The 17516-nt window shown below is 40.5% G+C and overlaps 1 protein-coding gene across 1 annotated transcript; it reads right to left on the bottom strand.

Annotated features, from left to right (window-relative positions):
• Positions 1-1630: 1630 nt before the first annotated feature.
• rcor2 (REST corepressor 2) lies at positions 1631-17294 on the bottom strand. Its single transcript, XM_014468971.2, has 13 exons — positions 17148-17294; positions 12567-12692; positions 11124-11180; positions 10154-10234; positions 9983-10035; positions 9732-9893; positions 8204-8328; positions 7837-7903; positions 7502-7744; positions 6602-6679; positions 6375-6432; positions 4868-5094; positions 1631-3676 (listed from the first exon to the last, which is right to left on the bottom strand). The coding sequence occupies exons 2-13, from the start codon at positions 12688-12690 to the stop codon at positions 3344-3346; spliced, it is 1608 nt and encodes a 535-aa protein (XP_014324457.2). The 5' UTR covers positions 12691-12692; positions 17148-17294; the 3' UTR covers positions 1631-3343.
• Positions 17295-17516: the final 222 nt, after the last annotated feature.

The raw sequence follows: 17516 nt of genomic DNA, 5'->3' as shown, positions 1-17516 counted from the left end.
ACAAGTTTGGACCTTCAATCTCTCCCTCTGAGGTTATTTGTGTCCCCTTATTGAATCACGAACATTGACCTTTACAGCAGCAAGTGAAACCTGCTGAGCTGCTGCAAGCCGGCCGCTCCTGGGAAGCTTTACCACTCTGACATTTTCTCCATTTGGATATTGGCTCTCACTTCGGTTTGCCTGAACAAAAAAATTTTTTAAACCCTTTCCAGATGAACAAATGTCATATATTTTGTTAATGAATTTCTTTATGCTGGGCATGAGGCGTAAATATTTTATTATAGCTTTTCGTGAAGATGAGACATTGTCTAAACCTCTGGCAGTGAAAAGGTCCAAATTGTGACCAACTTGTGAGTTCTTAGCCATGTGGCGCCATCTAGTGACCAGTATGAGAGAGTGCAAGTAACTTCAAAACTGGGGCTGAAACCGCAGAGAGAAAAATGTGAACTGGGAACAAATTTGGACATTGTGCGGTCAGTTTGTTTTTTTTAGGCGGGTGGGCAACATGTATTATACAAGCTGTACTCTGGGCGACATGGACTTAAAATTTCATCACGATATTTTCTGGTTCTTTTGTCCTAATAGCTGCGTTTCGATTAACACAACTGTGGAATTTGACAATTTAAAAAAAACCTCTCTTTTTGACATTAAATTTGTTTTAATTCCCAAACCTGCTATAGAAACACTTTCTTCACAACACGAGTCACATTGTCAACAACCGGATGCTGAATTTCTCTGATTCACAGAAAAGATTAAATCTTTGATTTGATTTGCACAGGCTAGGAAAAGTGACAAAAGGATATTTGAATGCAGTCCAGGATTAAATTAAATTTTCCAGATCTGAATAAATTGACAAAAACTATTATTCTTGAATGCTACCTACCTCCGTTCTGTCTAGCCTTCCTTTGCATCCAGGATCAATCTCCTCTTTAAAACACGACAGGAGTTAAAAATGTTTGATCATTTTGGTTTTTATTCTAACATGAACAGAAAATGTGGGTTTTTTTTTATCTCCACAGTGTAAACAACTTCTCACGTAAGGTACAAACAAGCAAGAACCAAAACAAATGAAAAGGCAGTCCTTGTTTGAATCCAAACCAAGTGATGGGACTGTTTCTGTTTCCAGTTGGGAATCGTGTCCAAATGAAAGAGAAGAAGCATTAAAGATGATATTGATGTAAACAAACAAAAACTGCAGCGTTTCCTCATGATGGACTGCTTTAAGTTATCGAGTGGTTGGGATTTCAGCAGGAAGTTCCTCCAGCAGGACGCATTCTCTTTCCTGATTGGATCAAATGTACAGGAAGTCATCCTGATGCACCAATCAGAACTTAGTGATTAGATTTCTGCAAGAGTAAAGCTGCAGTAAGTAACTTTTAGAAACAATATGATTTTTACATATTGGTTAAAACTGTCACCGTCATTACAGTAAAATATGAGACAGATCATCTTGAAAAAAAAAAAGATTGGAGCCCCTCCATTGTAATCTGCACAAATCCACCTCTCCAGGTCAGAAACAACCAATCAGAACCAGGAGGAGGGTCTTAGCGCTGTCAATCAACCTTGTATATGGGCTGCTACTGCTGTTTAAATCGATAAAAGTAATTTTGGATTTGGTAGCCATGCTAACTAGCTTTAGCATTTAGAACTAGATGTAATATAGAAAGGTGGAGGGTTTGAGCAGCATATACATACGTATGATTGACAGCACTAAGACCCTTCTGGCTCTGATTGGTTGTTTTTGACTGGGCATGGCGTCTTCCTACAGATGGCAGTAGAACCACAGGGAGCTCAATTATTTCTTTAAAGATCATCTGTCTCATGTGTCACCTTCCTAAAATAATTACCAAAGTCATTTTTTGCCAACAAATTTTTGTAAAAAGTTGGGTCATTATTTTAGCAAGGTGACAATATTCTATCATGTTGTTAAAAGTGACAGTTTTAAACAACATGTGAAAAACCCATTGTTTATAAAAGTGCAGCTTCAAAACCTTCCTTTAGAAACTTTTCTTCACTCTCCTCTGCCTTCATGTTCTCCGCTGGACGTCTCGCTCTCTCTTCCCGCCTGAACGAACCCTCACTGTGTTGAAGTCTAGTGTCCGTCTCTTCATTTTAAACGCCTCACTGACTCGTCTTCCGACGGTAGCAACCTCCACACTGAAGAGTAGCAGATCAAACCTTCTCTGGTTCCAACCAGCCAAATATGATTTTTAGTTTTTATTTTGTCCTCAAAGTGATACTTTTATGTAATCTGGTGATGGAAAATGTGACTTTAATGGATTAATTGGGACTCTGAGGTGCCAGAGGTAAGCAGATTAAAGTTCTCGTCGTCTCATTGCCTCCTTTGTGCTCAGTCATCATCAGTATGCACAATCTATGCTACTTACAGTCACTAACAGTCTATCTAGGACTCAACCTTAAATATGGCTCCAGTTATACTGAAGAGCTGCAGCTCTTATGTCTTTTTAACTTAAACTGGAAGCAACAGATTCAACTACCTAAATCCACAACAACAGACTCAGCTTCTCTACGCTTGTGTACCGTTTTTTCCTCGTCTTTAAATCTGCAATATGTAACTTTTATAGAATATATTTTACATATTTGTTGAAACTATCATTATGTCATATCAGTATAGTAGGACAGATAATCTGTGGGGAAAAAAATCCTCCCAAAAACCCTAATCTTCTCCCAGTGCCAACTAGAAACAACCAATCAGAGCCAGGAGGCGGGTCTTAGCGCTGTCAATCGCCTTATGTTTGGCACTACTTATCCTACCCTCACTTTCTCCCCTTGCTCTCTGCTATGCAGAAGTTAGCATAGCCTGTCATGAAAGCTAAGGCAAGTTAACATGGCCACCTATGTCGGTTTTCCTGTTTTTTCTGTGATTAGAACGTTTAGCAGTGAGTTCAGGATGTTGACTGACAGCGCTAAGACCCGCCTCCTGACTGATTGGTTATTTTTGGTTGGGAGCGTTGCATTTCAGACTGCAATAGTAGCACCGGGAGGAGATCGATTTTTTCACAGATTATCTGCCTCTTAAACGGTCACAACATGGTGACAGTTTCAATAAATATGTAAAAAACATTTTTTTAATAAAAGTTACACACTGCAGCTCTAAGGGTCTAAAAATTTAAAGTAAAGCTCAGAAATAAAAGCGATTTCTTCACATGACCCGTCTTAAAACGCAGATTTGGCTCAGATGTGGGAGACTCCTCCTGTTTTCCAGATGTTCGTGTTTCTCTTCCGGTTTGGTGGGTTTCGTGTTTCTACCTGCCGGTCGGTGTAGCCGCGGTTTGGAGGTAGCTGTTCACCTGAGCGCCATCATGTGACGAAGAAGCTAGTATCAGTGTGAGTTGGGCTGCTCCACTTTGAGGCCGACCAGCGACGGAGGCATCTGGCATCCAGCAGGCGAGGAGCTGGGCGGAGAACCCCTGAGACTGGAGGAGGAAGAGGAGGAGGTGACGGCGGGCCGGATGAGCGGAGGAGGGGGGTGATTGTGCGGCGCTCGGTTCTGGAGCGGCCGCGTCTGGAGAGGCGGCGGCTGGCGGAGGAGGCTCGGGGGGGCGGAGGGCGGGGCCGGGCGCAGCAGAGGTGGGGGTTGGGAGAGAGAGGAGGGGGTGACAGAGGGAGGAGAGGAGGAGCTGCAGGGGTCTGCAGGGGAGTCCTCCATCTTCACCTGAAGAGGAGAGAAGAAGAAGAAGGTGGTTCAGGTGGAAAAGCTTCATCTCTGGAACTTTTACCTTTCATCCATGAGAAAAACACAAACTGTTTGTTTTCTGTTTGTAAAGATTTTTACAAAAGTTTCCCAATCCCCAAAAGTTAAACTAACACTCAGGTCCAAACAGGTTATTTAGGGTTCTGCCTTTATTTTTCTGTGCAAATTGTGACATTTTCATGTAAATTTGTTTCATGCTGCAATATTCTGCCTAAAACCGTCTCTGTGCTGCCCTCTTTGGTTGACCAGTGAATACTGCAGTTGAATTTCCTGGTGGTTTATAATGACGGCTTCTCTTCACACAGCCACTGTTCTCATCTCACGCTGACACACGCCCCCTGGTGGCGAGTCAGGAGATGGACTAACGAACACCGATTAACAGCATTACTCAGCTTTACTAATGTTTGATTTGGACAGGGTGGAGTGGGTTTCCTCTGCTCTAACTATTGATGACGATGCCAGAGGAAGCGCAGAAGCTCACATTAGCTCAAGGTTTACCTCAGTGTTTTATAAGCCTGGTGGGCCACCAGGCTGAGCTTCATTTGTTTGTGACGGTAAAAACGGATTAAGCTAGGTTTATAGTTGACGCACTGAACTGGCAGTGAGGGGGTGCACATCAATTGTGCCCGACTGTTGGCTTCATACGCTAGTATATGTCCAAGTCTGTTGCAGCCTCCAACAGATTTTGTTTTGTTTTGAATTGCATCCAACCTGCTCATCAACTCTGATCAGCTTCCCCCTGAGATAAAACATCCAGCTTAAAACGAAACATCTTGAGGCATGTTGCACGTCGTTCAAAAAGAAAACCGGTCATCAATCCATAGTAAACCTGCAGGATTTTATTGTATCTATAGATATTCATATACAAACCGTTCTTAAATTCTGGGCTGTTTTTAAGAAATCATTTCATTTTACTGTAAAACGTTTATCACCACAGTTCAATTTTCAGTTTATCCATTAAGTGGAAATCAAGTGTTTTGCTGTTTTTATAGTTCTTAGAGATTTAAACTTGCTCAAACTGGTGATTAAAAATCATATGACTAAGTAGAAATGTTTTCCATTAGTGAAGTCTTTCATAACCAAACAGATGTTCTGTTTTACCAGAGCTTGCCCGTTCATCCTGACCAGCTGTGATAAAGCCCACAGCCTCACCTCCTCCTCCTCGCCGCCTCCTCCGTCGGCCGCCAGCTCCTCGCTGCTCCTGCGAGCGTCTTTCTGGTCCCGGCTGGTGGCCACCTGCTCGGCGGCCCACTCCCTCAGCACCTCGTCCAGGTTGAAGCGTCGCCGGTAGCTGACGAAGAACGAGCTCACCTGAGGAGGCGTCTTGGTGCCGATCACCTCGGCGATGGCTGTGAAGTCTTTACCGTAGCGACGGATGGCTGAAAAGGAGACGTCAGGTTAACGGATGAAGGAGGAGCTTCCTTTCGATCTACAGTTAACCTCGATGTGAGCACAGCTGCTTCAGACGTTCCTGTGGTTGGGAAATGGAGGGCAGCAAGTCTGCAGCTGCTGGGAGGGTATGAGCCTCACCTGTTGACCTTTATGCAGAACCTGAAGGCTTCATGAGTTTCCTCTGTTAACATGTCAGAAGTTTACTGTCTATCTACTATGTTGTCAATAAACAGAAAATGTTCATTAAGACAGGCTTAAATGTGGCCATATGCAAAGTAAGACGGAGAAGAGTGAACAGTGGAGTAATCTTAGGATGTTCTCACTCCCCATAGTCTGATAAATTTGGTTCGATTTGGTACCACAGTTGCAACATTTGTTATATTTTCAGCTGGTGCGGTTCACTCTCACTGTTAAATTAAACAACCAAATTAATTGAAAAACCTGTTCCCTCTGCCGCCTGTGGGGGCGCTGCACCAAGAAACACTGAAGGAAACGACACAAAAACCTCTGAGGAAGACATGAGAGCAACTTCCTTCTTCACTAAATGACAACAAAAATGAAGTGGCGTTAGTTTAGTGATTGTAGGATTTCTCTTTTGTTTATAGCAAAAGACCACGAGCCATTTCTCCCGCTAACGCAAGACTAGAGTGTTTGTTTTGGTTGTATTTACCCAGAATGCACTACTCTATAGTCCACTTCCTGCTTTTGGAGCGGCCTTCGGTTTGCTTAGCGTTCGTTCACTTATGTATACAAACCCAGGAGTTTCATGTTTCACCTCCGTGCTTCATAACTGCTTAAAGATAAACGGCACAAAGTGAAAACTGTGAATAATAATAGGTTACATCACCAATTTGACAGTATTTTGGATAATTAAAAAAAAAATCTGATCAATAATTATTGGTAACGACCGATGTGAAAAGCATATATCGTGATAGTGGAAATGTGTTTATCAATGAGTATAATTTGAATCCTGTAAAAATGTGAGAAAATCCCCAATAAAACAAATCAGTGCACGCAGATATCAGCAAAGTTGTTTTTTCACTCATCATCCCAATCATAAATCATTAAATGTGAAATACTGATACGAGATTCATCCCCACTACTAGTGTATGTAAACTTCTGACTGGCTAACTCCAAACCTGAGAGAAGCCGTGAGCCGCAGCAGCACAGACGGCTCTTGTGTGGAGAATATGAATGTGTTGTCTGGCTGCGAGGACAGACAGCAGACTCTGTGGGAGAGGAAGATGACACTCTGGCTCTTACTCACCCTGCACGGCCAGCAGCTGCTCCTCTGTGGTCCAACGAGAGTTCATCTTCGGGGCAGGCTGAGGAGAAGAAGAAGGGAGGAGACTTTTTAGAGTCACTGAGCGAGGCGGCAGGAAGCAAACAGATCAAAACTAATCCGTCCTACATGATGGAAAATAAACCTGGGAAGCAGACGAATTAACGGAGAAAGTGAAGGAGAAAACGCTTAGGAGACAGATGGAGTTTTACCTCTGCTGGTCTGAAAACGTCGACACCTTCAGTCAGGCCCTGTTTCAAGCTGCTGTTGGTCTGTTTGATTGACTGAACCTGAGAAAAAATTAAACAAGACTATCAGGTTTGGTTTATTTAAAATCACAGCATTACCAGGTTTAAGGCAGCGCTGTCCAAACCTTTTAGCCCAGGGAATAAAACGGGCAGATTTAAACTACTGGCAGTTCACACAATCCATTAAATTAAAAATGCAAAGATGAGTTTTTAGTTTTACCTGCTCAACAAAACCATTTTTAATTTTTTTTATACAATCTTATATCGTTAAACATGAAAAAGTCGGATACGGGTCGGATTTGCCTTGTGTGAAAGTAGCCATGGAGACTCCAATTTGAATAAAATTAACCGGACATGACCTGGTGGGTCTATCAGTCAAACAGAAGGACAATAGTTGACTTTTAGACCTTTGCTGGAGAAGATAAGATCAGGTTATAAGTGCTACTTGCTAATGTAAAATGGCCGGCAAAGCAGAAATGCAGAATATTTCTAGACAGGAGTAAAAAATGCATAAAATTCAACCTAACACTTTTGTAACCTAACACCAATTGCCAATCTTTGAAAAGCTGATTTTGTCTGAAATGTTGCTAAATATAGCAAGAAAGTCACTGAGCTGGTAATGGTGGAGTGACTGGTTAACTGGAAACGTGCAGACATGACCTGGTGGGTCTACCAGTCAAAAAGAAGGACAATAGTTGACTTTTAGACCTTTGCTGTAGTAGATAAGATCAGGTTATAAGATTGGCTTCGCATGTATCAGCTGATCACCCTTATTTTTTATATTTCTCTTTATACCTCGCTGTAAATTTCAAATACAGCAGCACACTGAGGACACCAATGTCTTACTGCTGTCCGTGAACCCACCTGTCTCTTGAGCGACACCAGGTGTGTGTCCAGCTGACGTACGGACAGAACCCCGGCATCGTGGGAGGTGGACAGAGCCGTGATGTCAGTCTGGTCCAGGTGCATGCCTTTGGGCGGTCTGCGGCGAGCTCTGAGCGGGTGGTGTCTGTACTGAGCTCCGATGCTCTCCTTCTTCACTGGGCCAGACCGGCTGGGCGGGGCTTTCTCTGCGTTGCTGCTGCCGCTGCTGTTCTGCTTTACGGCCTGAGAGCAGAGAGGAGGCGCCACCATCTTGTCGCTTTTCACCGCATCAGGTAGAAAGTGAGCGACTCAAAGTTGAGATTTGTGGCGCTCACCTCTTTTTTTGCGTCGACCTCGAAGTCGCTGTCTTCACCCGGCTCTCCTTCTTCAATCTCATCGTTGCTGCATGAAAAAAAAGAAGAAAGACAAACAGAAATAGATTAGACAAGAATTGGTTTGGACTGAAGCTCCGTCTCCATCCAGCCTCTTAATTAAATCTACAAATGACGTCTTACACTCTCCACATGTCAGCTGAAAGGGGCAGAAATAACGAGTCTGCCTCATTTATATTCATGGGAACTGTTTCCCAGGACGACGTACACATCCGGTGTTATTTAACAAAGAAGTTCTGTAAATGCCACATCTCGTCTGGGATCGTCCATCTCTCCTTTCGCCTGCATTTATCAACAGAAGCGTTGTCACCTGTCATCTTTCTCTCTCTTGCTGATGAGCCTTCGGGCCTGTCGATCCATGACGGAGGTTCTGGTTCTGGTTTTCTTCCAGCTGTAGTAATACTTCACTAAGCTGGAGATCAGCTTGTCTGGAAGCTACAGAACAAACAAATGTTAGCAGCTTTGAAAAGTTTCCATTACGCTTTAAACTTTCTCCAGATTTTGTCACACTACAACAACAAACCTAAATTAGGGATGCACCAATATAAAAATTTGTGCCAATAATTTCTGACATTAATTCTGCTATTATGGCAATATTTACCAATGTATACTTTGCAATAAATCAATTAATGGCATAATAAATTAAAATGAGCTTGATAATTTCCATTCTGATAATGAATATTTTGCTTACCGAGACTTCATAATCGATTTTATTTCGGTTGTGTTTTTATTTCCATTGTATTTATTGTTTTATTTGGGATATTTAAAATATCTTCCACTTCCAGTCTAAAGTGTTCTTCACAAAATTAACTTGCATTATGACACCAATGTCAATATATTACTAGAAAATGGTATCAAAACAACATTATTGTTTATTGGAATATTTTTTGTGACAAATTGTCATCCTGCACAATTTGCTGGACAATAAATATGTCAATTAAAAAAACAAACTAAAATCAGCTGATATTGTTGTTGACACTAATATTTCATGCATCCCTTACCTAAATATATATTATTTGATCCATCAACAAGTAGTGCGTCATTCTGAAGTGATAGAAGTTATAAATAACCTAAAATTGTTTCACGGTTGTATGGTTTGTTCATGTTGCTCATCTTTGCTCCACTGTGATTAGGGTTAAACTTTAAACATTTCAAAGACTTTCTTTCAATAACAGCTTTCTTCCATGACCATCAGATTGGTGGAGTGCATCAATGTTGAGAGAATCAATGTTGGTGACAATGAGCTGTGGATCTCTGCAGCTCCTCCAGAGTCACCATGAGCCTCTTTGCTGCCTCACTGACGAATATTCTCTTTTTCCAGCCTGTCAGTTTAGATGGACTGTCGTAACGTTTTTCACTTTTCTAATGTTCATATGATGGACAGAACGGAGCTTTGAGAAACATTTCAAGCTTATAACATGAACTACTTCTCTGTTTAACGCCAAGCCAAACGGCATTATGGAGGAGCACTGTTGTGATTATGTGTTGAAGGCGGAGTGTCGGAAAGAGGAGTTTCTTAAAGAGACAGAGGCCAATTTCAAGGCGTCAAATTTCTTTAACGTTATGTTTGATATACATATGGCATTTTTGTAACAATTGAAGGCAACAGTTACTTTACTGAGCTACTTTGTGGCTGGAAAATACATAATACCGCCTCTAAGGTTTTTTTTTGTGGAAAATATTGAAAATTGTGAATAATTTTACTTCTACTTCACATAAAATCCCAACAAAATACATCAAAGTTTTTTGATATAATGTGACAAAAAGGTGAAAAGTTTGAGGCGATGCTTCTGTAGCATCTATAGACCCTCTGTTGTGTGTTTGTTGACGTTTCGCACCATCTGCTGGATGCGGTGGAAGCTCTTGCCGTGGAAGCTGAAGGCCTGCTCAAACAGAACTTTGTCCTCGACCGTCCACTCGTCTGGGAACGGCGTGAAGTTGGCCAGGTCGGCCAGCGAGCGCTCCACGTCGTGTTTGTGCCATAACAACATCCCCAAAGCCTGATTGGAACCGAGAGCCCAGAAATCAGGAACGGAAAAAGGTCACCAGATGAGTTTTATCATCAGTAACATTCTGGTGTACATCATACCTGCTCCATGTTGTATCCATGTTTTTCTTTAGCCATTAGGATGTACTCATCCACTGCAATTAAATCAAATAATCAGAAAGAAAAAACGCTTCCATAGAAAGTTAAAGTTAAACCTTTGGACTAGAAGTTTAGGTTTATTTTGTCAACTTTGTGGAGATGGAAGGAGCTTACACATGTTATCTGAGAGCTGAGTGTTAGGACACCAGACCAGCATGCTCCTCTGGTCCTTCTCATTGTAGCGGGCTGGACTGTCTGATGGTCAGAACAGAAACAACTTAATACGTTTCAAATTATTCCTTCAACATCATTTTCCTCATAAACTCAAAGCAAACCTTCAGGCTAGAACTCATGTTTGATGGGGTTATTTATTAGACAATTTTTGAAACAATAAACAACCTTTTAAAAAAAAAACTTCATGGTTCATGATTTCTTTCTTTGATAAGTGAAGGTGATGTCAGAAAACAAAACAATTTTAGGAACTGTTATGAAGTGTTTGTTTCTCCTCAAAATGTAAATGACAAAGCCAAATGGTTTATGATGAGATACTAACTATCAGACACATTATACATCCACCAAATTATTTACAAAATCGTACCGTTTTTTTTTATTAATTCAGATGCGAAAAGTCTGATCAGTTTTTCTCTTCAGTTTATCTTTTTAATAGTTCAGAGTCTTTTAAAGTGTAAATCCAAAAGTTCACAATTAATTTAATTTTCCTCGTAGGGATGGAGGGACGGATTTTCACAGATCTACGTCTCAGATGGTGGAAAGGAGGATTCTGTTTTAAAGCACTACGGTAATTATTTTTCCATGCATGCTCTTCCTCTGCACTTCCACACCTGAAACATCTTTTGCCAAAATCCATATTTTTCCAAGAGATTTCCAGACTGTACCTCTCTGCAATATAATCCATCACTTCATTTCTCTTAATTTAATCGCCATTTGTGTTCTCTTTATTATTTAAAATGTAAATAAAACCAAATATTTCAGTCTTTCATGTAGACAAGGCAGATTTGGCCATAGAGGCTCATTTTCATCTGCAGTCCCTGATGGTCCAGAAACAGATGAAAACAATAAATCCCATCATTGTTACATTAAAATCCTTCCCCATCCCTTCCACAGCCTTCTCTCTCCGGCTTACCTGGTTTGAACTCTGGGATCTGGGCCTGGTAGTCTCCTCCAACTCTGATCATGCTGTCTGTGTATTAGAGAGACGACAGGAGGTTTAAGGACAGGAAGTTTACAGTAATCAATGATGAGGCTCAGCTACTTTCAAACTGGGACATAAAGCATAAAAAAAAATAATCTATAGTTTCTGTTGTCATGAAAGCATTTTCATCCATGCTACTAAGTAGGGCCGAGCGATGTGGCTTAAAAATAAACACGATTTTTTTCCTTCCAGATCAAATTTAACTGAGTTTATTTTCTTGCTTTATTTTTTTTTAAAAGAAATTCAGGGTCAGGCTACAAAATCTTTTTAATTATGAGTATAAAGTTGTAATATTATCAGAATAACATCTAATTTTACCAGAAGAACATCTTAAAATTACAAGAAAAAAAAGCTTCTCTAGAGTTATCAGGATTTGATGTGCTCAGTTCAAGTGTCGTTTTCACAATTGTTTCAATTAATAATTTTATACTAATGTGTTAAAAGATAATGTATTTGTTTATCTGTTGAAACAGATACCAATGCATAACTTCACAAGATGCTAAGTATTGCCCATTTTAATTTTTTGTTCTCATACATAACTCTCCTAAAATTACAGATTCATTCTAGTAAAATTTAAACTTTTTTCTCTTATTATTTGGACTTAATTGTCATACAATTGCTGTCTTGTAATACGACTTTATTTTTGTAATTATAAAAAAATCATAGCCTGGCCCTCATACTTTGTTGTAGAGTTGACCTGAATTTAAAGCCCAAATAAATGGGAACTGTAAAAAAACTCATGTCAAACAAGATGTCGGCTTTGGGCGTGCTGACATCGCTCTGAAATACAGATCCAAGGATTGCATTGATGAACAAAAGGAAAAAATAATCTGGTTTTCTAAAAATCTGAAAAAAAACAAATATATTCATCGCCCAGCCCTACTCTTCTGCAACATCTAAGACGGAGCAACAGCAGAGGCTGGCTTTGCGTAATTAACGCTGTGCCTCAGCTAACAGGAAGCAGCGCAGACCGGAAGAGTGGACAGCAAGCAGAGGACAGAGACGGTTCAGGAAGACACATTAGGCTTTCCTCAGGGAGAGAAGATAGGAACGGAGGAGTAGATGCATCACATGAGTAAAATAGATTGAAGAAGAGGAAACAGGCTGTACAAAATCTAGGAAATGTTACAAAATTAAACAGATGTGTCTGATATAAAAGCTAAAACCAAATGAGTGAGTGGCAAGAGAAAAACAGAAGGAAAGATCCATTCGGGCAGTGGGTGACATGAGTGTGGGAAGATGCTGGGGGAGGGGACGCCTTGTATCACTGCAGCAGTATGACAAACTCCACCAGAACAGCTGGCGTCATCTGGGCCGGGAACATGCATTAAATCAACGGCAGAGAAGAAGAAAAACCGTTCAACAAGTGTCTACCATGAGCGTGCTCTTCATCGCTGCTCTCCTCCTCAGAGTGGGGCTGGCTGCTGCCGTTAGTGACGGTTTTGGCTCTGCTCCTGGACAGGACCCCGGCCCCAGAGCGCTCCATCACTGAGGGCATGACTGCAACACACACACACACTGAGTGGATCGGTTCTCCAACCCTGACATTTATGGATTAGGTGGGATTATCCCAAGCAATAAAACAAAGACTCAAAGTCGGGTTAAATGTAGGAGTTGACATATTCTTGAACTTGAAATCCTTGAAAATCACAACATTCTCATAAAACAGAACAGGTGCTACATTTTTCCACATTTCAAAGTTCAATGTGTTTTATGAGAGTTTTATGCGTTTGACTGATCTGACTAACTATTGTCCTGCTGACAGGTTCTGTCTCTGCAGCTCCTCCAGAGACAGGAGCATGGGCCAATGGGCCCTTTACCCGAGTCTCTGATTAACACTCTCCTTGCTTGGCCTGTTAGGTAAGATGGTGTTTATTAAAATTCTTTTTCGTTTCGATAAAGGGAGGCCATGTTTTGTTACATCTGCAGCTGTGCTAGACTCTTTCCATTTTCAGGTGATGGATTAAGGTTGGGATGTTGTTTTATGACCTAACTGCTTTAGACTTCTCCCTGCTGTCTTTATGATGCTGGTTTTTTCACTAATGTTCTCTAACAAATCTCTGTGGCCTTCACTAATTTTACCAAGTTTAGGTTGCGCACTAACAGCTATTAAAAACCTTCAGCTTTATGCCTCCTTAGCTTGTCCAATGCAGGCTAGAATGTGCATTTGTAAACATTACTTCCAGAATTTGCTTTTATTTAATTAAATCCGTTCTTTCTTCCGTTGATTCAACAAATATTCGCCACTTTACTGACTGCAAACGCAAGCATGAAAAGTTATCGATCTTCTCTGGTGATTAACAACAGGGAGGGACATCATGAAATTCTGCACTCATTTTTTCTCTCAGAGCATTAATGTGCCAGAACGCTTAATATAAACCGCACATTTAAAAAGCAAAATCTAGCAGCGCTGTCAGAATAATCTGCTGTGGACCTGTGAGGTTTAGTTTTGTGATGACTCTTGCATGTAGGTCATTTTGAGCTGCACAACGGAAACCTGCGCCACCACTACATAGGGTAGCCTCTAGCAGAATCATGAGCAGCTTTTCCTGGAACATTTTCTGGTCTTCCAGACAACTTCACTTGAAACATTTCTGATAACAGCCATTCACCTTAAGGAGGAAATGTTTAAGTGAAACATGTTCCCCTTACACTCCTGTTAAGGTTAAGATTGTAATTTTTGAAGGAAGCATTGTCAGAGTGACTAGTCTCATTAGAAATATTCCTTACCTCCCAACTTAGCTACTGTGTGTTAACCAGAATTATTGTTACTGCCTAGTTTTTGAAAGAATACCTTAGGGAACACAAAACTCTGTTTCCTTAAAGTGTCTCAAATCATCCTAGACCTTTTAATGGAAATGATGGGATTAGTTCATGCGACTGTTTCTCTGACTTCTAGTATTCAACTAAATGCACACTGATGACGAGCATTAACCTTTAAGATTGAGTTGCAAACCCAAACAACACAGCAACCCCCTTGGGCATCATTTGGTCTTTAGCCAAAATTCATTCTCAGCAAAATCCCCATGCTGCACTCCAAGCAGTTCCTAAAAAATAGATGCAACAGAAACATTTTAGTTTCTGTAATCTAATTTATAATAATATTTTTTAGTTTGATTAGGACAGCTGTTTCACTGACATACAGTCACTCTTCAAAATAGGAAAAACCAGAGAACTTGTGTACCGATATGAATACATATACCAAAAGCCAATATTCATACTGCTGTTATGGCCAACAACTGATATTTACCAATATAACATTTATTCATATATGTTAGTAAACTGTGATTGCGTTTACTGTTGACACGTAAACTCAATCACAGCAACTACATTTCTTCTCTGCTTCAGCTAAAACATCCCATAATCCTGCGCTGCATCGGAGGCGTCTCCCTATCTGGGCCGAGATCAACACATGTCGTTAATATTGGCCCAGTTTTACTCACTTGGACCAATACAGATAAGTTAAAAAATGACTAACATTGACCAATAATGATGCTGGTGTCGATATACATCATGCAACCCTAACTCAAGGTGCATGGTAGTTGTTCTACACAAGCCAGAAAATGGATAAATTTACCTAAATGTGATCAGTCAAAGCAGTAATTAAACATTTATAACCACTGAATCAGGTTAGATCAAGATGATAAGAAAAGAAACAAAAAAATAATAATTAAAGTTATTTAGTTTTTTTGCAAATTCAAGAGCAGTAGCTTAGTAATTCCTCTTAATATCAGTTTACTGGTTAAATTGACCAGTAAAATTTATACATGGTTAAATTTTTCAACCAGCTGTGCTTGAAAAATTATCAAAATTTTTTGGATACTTAAAATAGGATGAAACGACTGAAGTGCAAAAAATTTATATGTATTTTAATTGGGATTTTTTATGTTTGCATTTTTTAAGACTTTAGAGTTCTTGTTAAGGTTTTATTAATAATGTCTTCCAATAACACATAATTACCTAACGATGTATTCAAATTTCCTGTCAACTTTAAACATTTGTTAACTAAAAACACTGGGTGACTGCCCTAATGCCCCCACCACCAGGTTTAGCTAGTTTTCTGGGGAAAGCCCTGAGATTATCATAAATATGTTAGATTTCCACTTCCTTTTCGTGGCTTAATATGCATGCACCAATGAAGTGAGTTTAACTCCAGTTTATACATCTTTCTATCCATTGTTTATACATGTTTGTCCTTGCAGGGTCACAAGGAGCTGGATCCCATTTCCACTGGTTAATAGTTGCCAGTCCAGCACAAGGTAATCCAAGTTCAATTTAAAAAGTTTTGAAGTACTTAAATATCTTATGGTTGTTAAATCTCTGCATTTCATCATTCTATACCAAATATTCTAAAATTAAACATTTTTACAACATTTTAAACTCACCAAAAGCCAAGCAAGTCGGTAAAATCTATCACAAAAGAAACATAAAACCAACAGCATCCGAGATGAGAGTGGGGGAATATTGCATCAGCCTCTTTAATCAGCGCATTTAAATTTGATTTGAGCAGCTTTGAAGCAGAGCTTTTTATTCAGAAGACGCAGATCCACACAGTCCGCCTGGCTTCTCACTAATAATATCAGATTATAACAATCATCATATACAGTTGCCTCAAACGCCTGAACTTTCCCAGCCCTCATCCTCCCATCAGATACTTCATCGTCCTCAGTTTCCCAACCGGAACAAAGCAAGAGGACGCATAGACTCCCTAGATTAACCCCACATCTCTCCTTCAACACGTTTAATTTGGCCAGTTTATACATCTGCAGCCGGATGAGCTTTCCAATCAGAGAGATTACGATCACACCAACCAGCAGCTACAGGCAGACAATGCAAGAGGCTCTCTGGAGGTCTTTTGTCTGTCGCTGCTCCCTCAGCCCCCCTCTCTCTCCCAAAGACAACAGCAGCTGCCCCATCCAACTTCACCGGACAGAAATCGCTCACATCAACACTCATAAATAAACTACTGCTGCTACAATAAAGATTTTTGACACCCATTAAGGGGGCAAAACAAGTATTAATATCGCTCTGGTTCACTTTACTTTCATGGACTTTTCAGCGCAGTAGCCTGGAAGATGGGTAGCCTCGATCAATATAAACAAGCCAAAACACCTAAAACTAAACCATATAATCTCCATTTATTATTAAAAATGACAAAAATACATAAATCTAAACAAATACATACATAAGATTATGCTTTAATAACTTTTAAATCGGCATCTTAATATATCCAGACAGGAATTGCAACTAAACACACCAAAACATGTTAAAAATAGTACTTTTGAGCGCAAATTATGTTTATTTGCGTTATTCATAACTTCAGATTCTTACAAATAAGGCCGATTAATAAAGCGCTCATTGTTCTTCAAGTCCTACTGCAGATTACATTTGGCAAAGTTCACATCATGGCCATGGACAGTTCTATTTTTTAAAATAATTTCAAGCCAAGTCTCCAATATTTTAAACCATTTCCATACTACGCATATAAAATGTATGTATATGTAGCTTCCAATATTTAAATAAACACTTCAGCAGACTTTCATTCATCATCAGCGTGTGTTAAGACTTTAAGGTCCTTTTGTTCCCCCCCCCCCCCCATGCGAAGGTCGCTCTCTCCTACAACTTACAACTTCCACTTTTTCAGCTCTATTTTTCCCCCCTAACTGTTTCAGAACCTAACGCTCAGAATACAAACAGTTTCAACGGTCGGAGTAATTACCACAAACCGAACGATAAAATATATGCATGTATATATATGTATATATATGTTAAAAATTAGGCGACACGAACTGCCCTCCCTCCTCACAAAGTGCAGTTGGAAGTCCTCCCCACTTTGCTCGTCGGGATGCTAGCGTTAGCCGCCTAGCTCGCTGGCGGGGCCGGCTCGTAGCCCCCCCGCGTTACATTTGTAACGTCGGGTAGTTGGAAGTCGAGGTTACAGTCACACACTCTTACCTGCGTTTCGCTTCTTCTCCACTTCCCCCCCCACACCCCCCTCCGGCACTCCAAAACACAAAACTTGTCCGGGGCCCCCGTCCGCGGAAACCAATCCTCTTCAAAGTTGCGAAAGGGCGGCAGTTAAAGCCTCCACAGCGGCTTAATTTGTGCCTAATTGATGAGCGCGGAGAAGTGCAGGGATAGATGGAAGCAGCCGTGAGTGAGCGTGGGACGGACAACACCCGCATAAAAGTGAGGTGGACATCCGCTCCGCCTCTCCCAGTTAACCGTTGGGATTGACTGAAAATAGTCCTCTGAAACTATTAAATTGAGATTTCTCTCAACTGTAAATTATATCACAAATATAAGGGCGCACAGTGTTTCACT

The sequence above is a fragment of the Xiphophorus maculatus genome, chromosome 14 (genome assembly GCF_002775205.1).
Source record: "Xiphophorus maculatus strain JP 163 A chromosome 14, X_maculatus-5.0-male, whole genome shotgun sequence".
In the NCBI taxonomy this organism is placed as follows: domain Eukaryota; kingdom Metazoa; phylum Chordata; class Actinopteri; order Cyprinodontiformes; family Poeciliidae; genus Xiphophorus; species Xiphophorus maculatus.
Note: the sequence above shows the minus strand (reverse complement) of the source record. Positions and strands in the feature narration are given on the sequence as shown.

Bases quoted from the DNA above. Each gene is read 5' to 3' on its own strand.
- rcor2 (XM_014468971.2), bottom strand. From the start codon at position 12,690: ATGCCCTCAGTGATGGAGCGCTCTGGGGCCGGGGTCCTGTCCAGGAGC. The intron at 9,894-9,982 runs GTATGATGTACA...GGTTCCAATCAG, and splicing joins ATGGATACAACATGGAGCAG to GCTTTGGGGATGTTGTTATG. The intron at 6,680-7,501 runs GTGGGTTCACGG...ATTTTTTCTCAG, and splicing joins TGGTGTCGCTCAAGAGACAG to GTTCAGTCAATCAAACAGAC.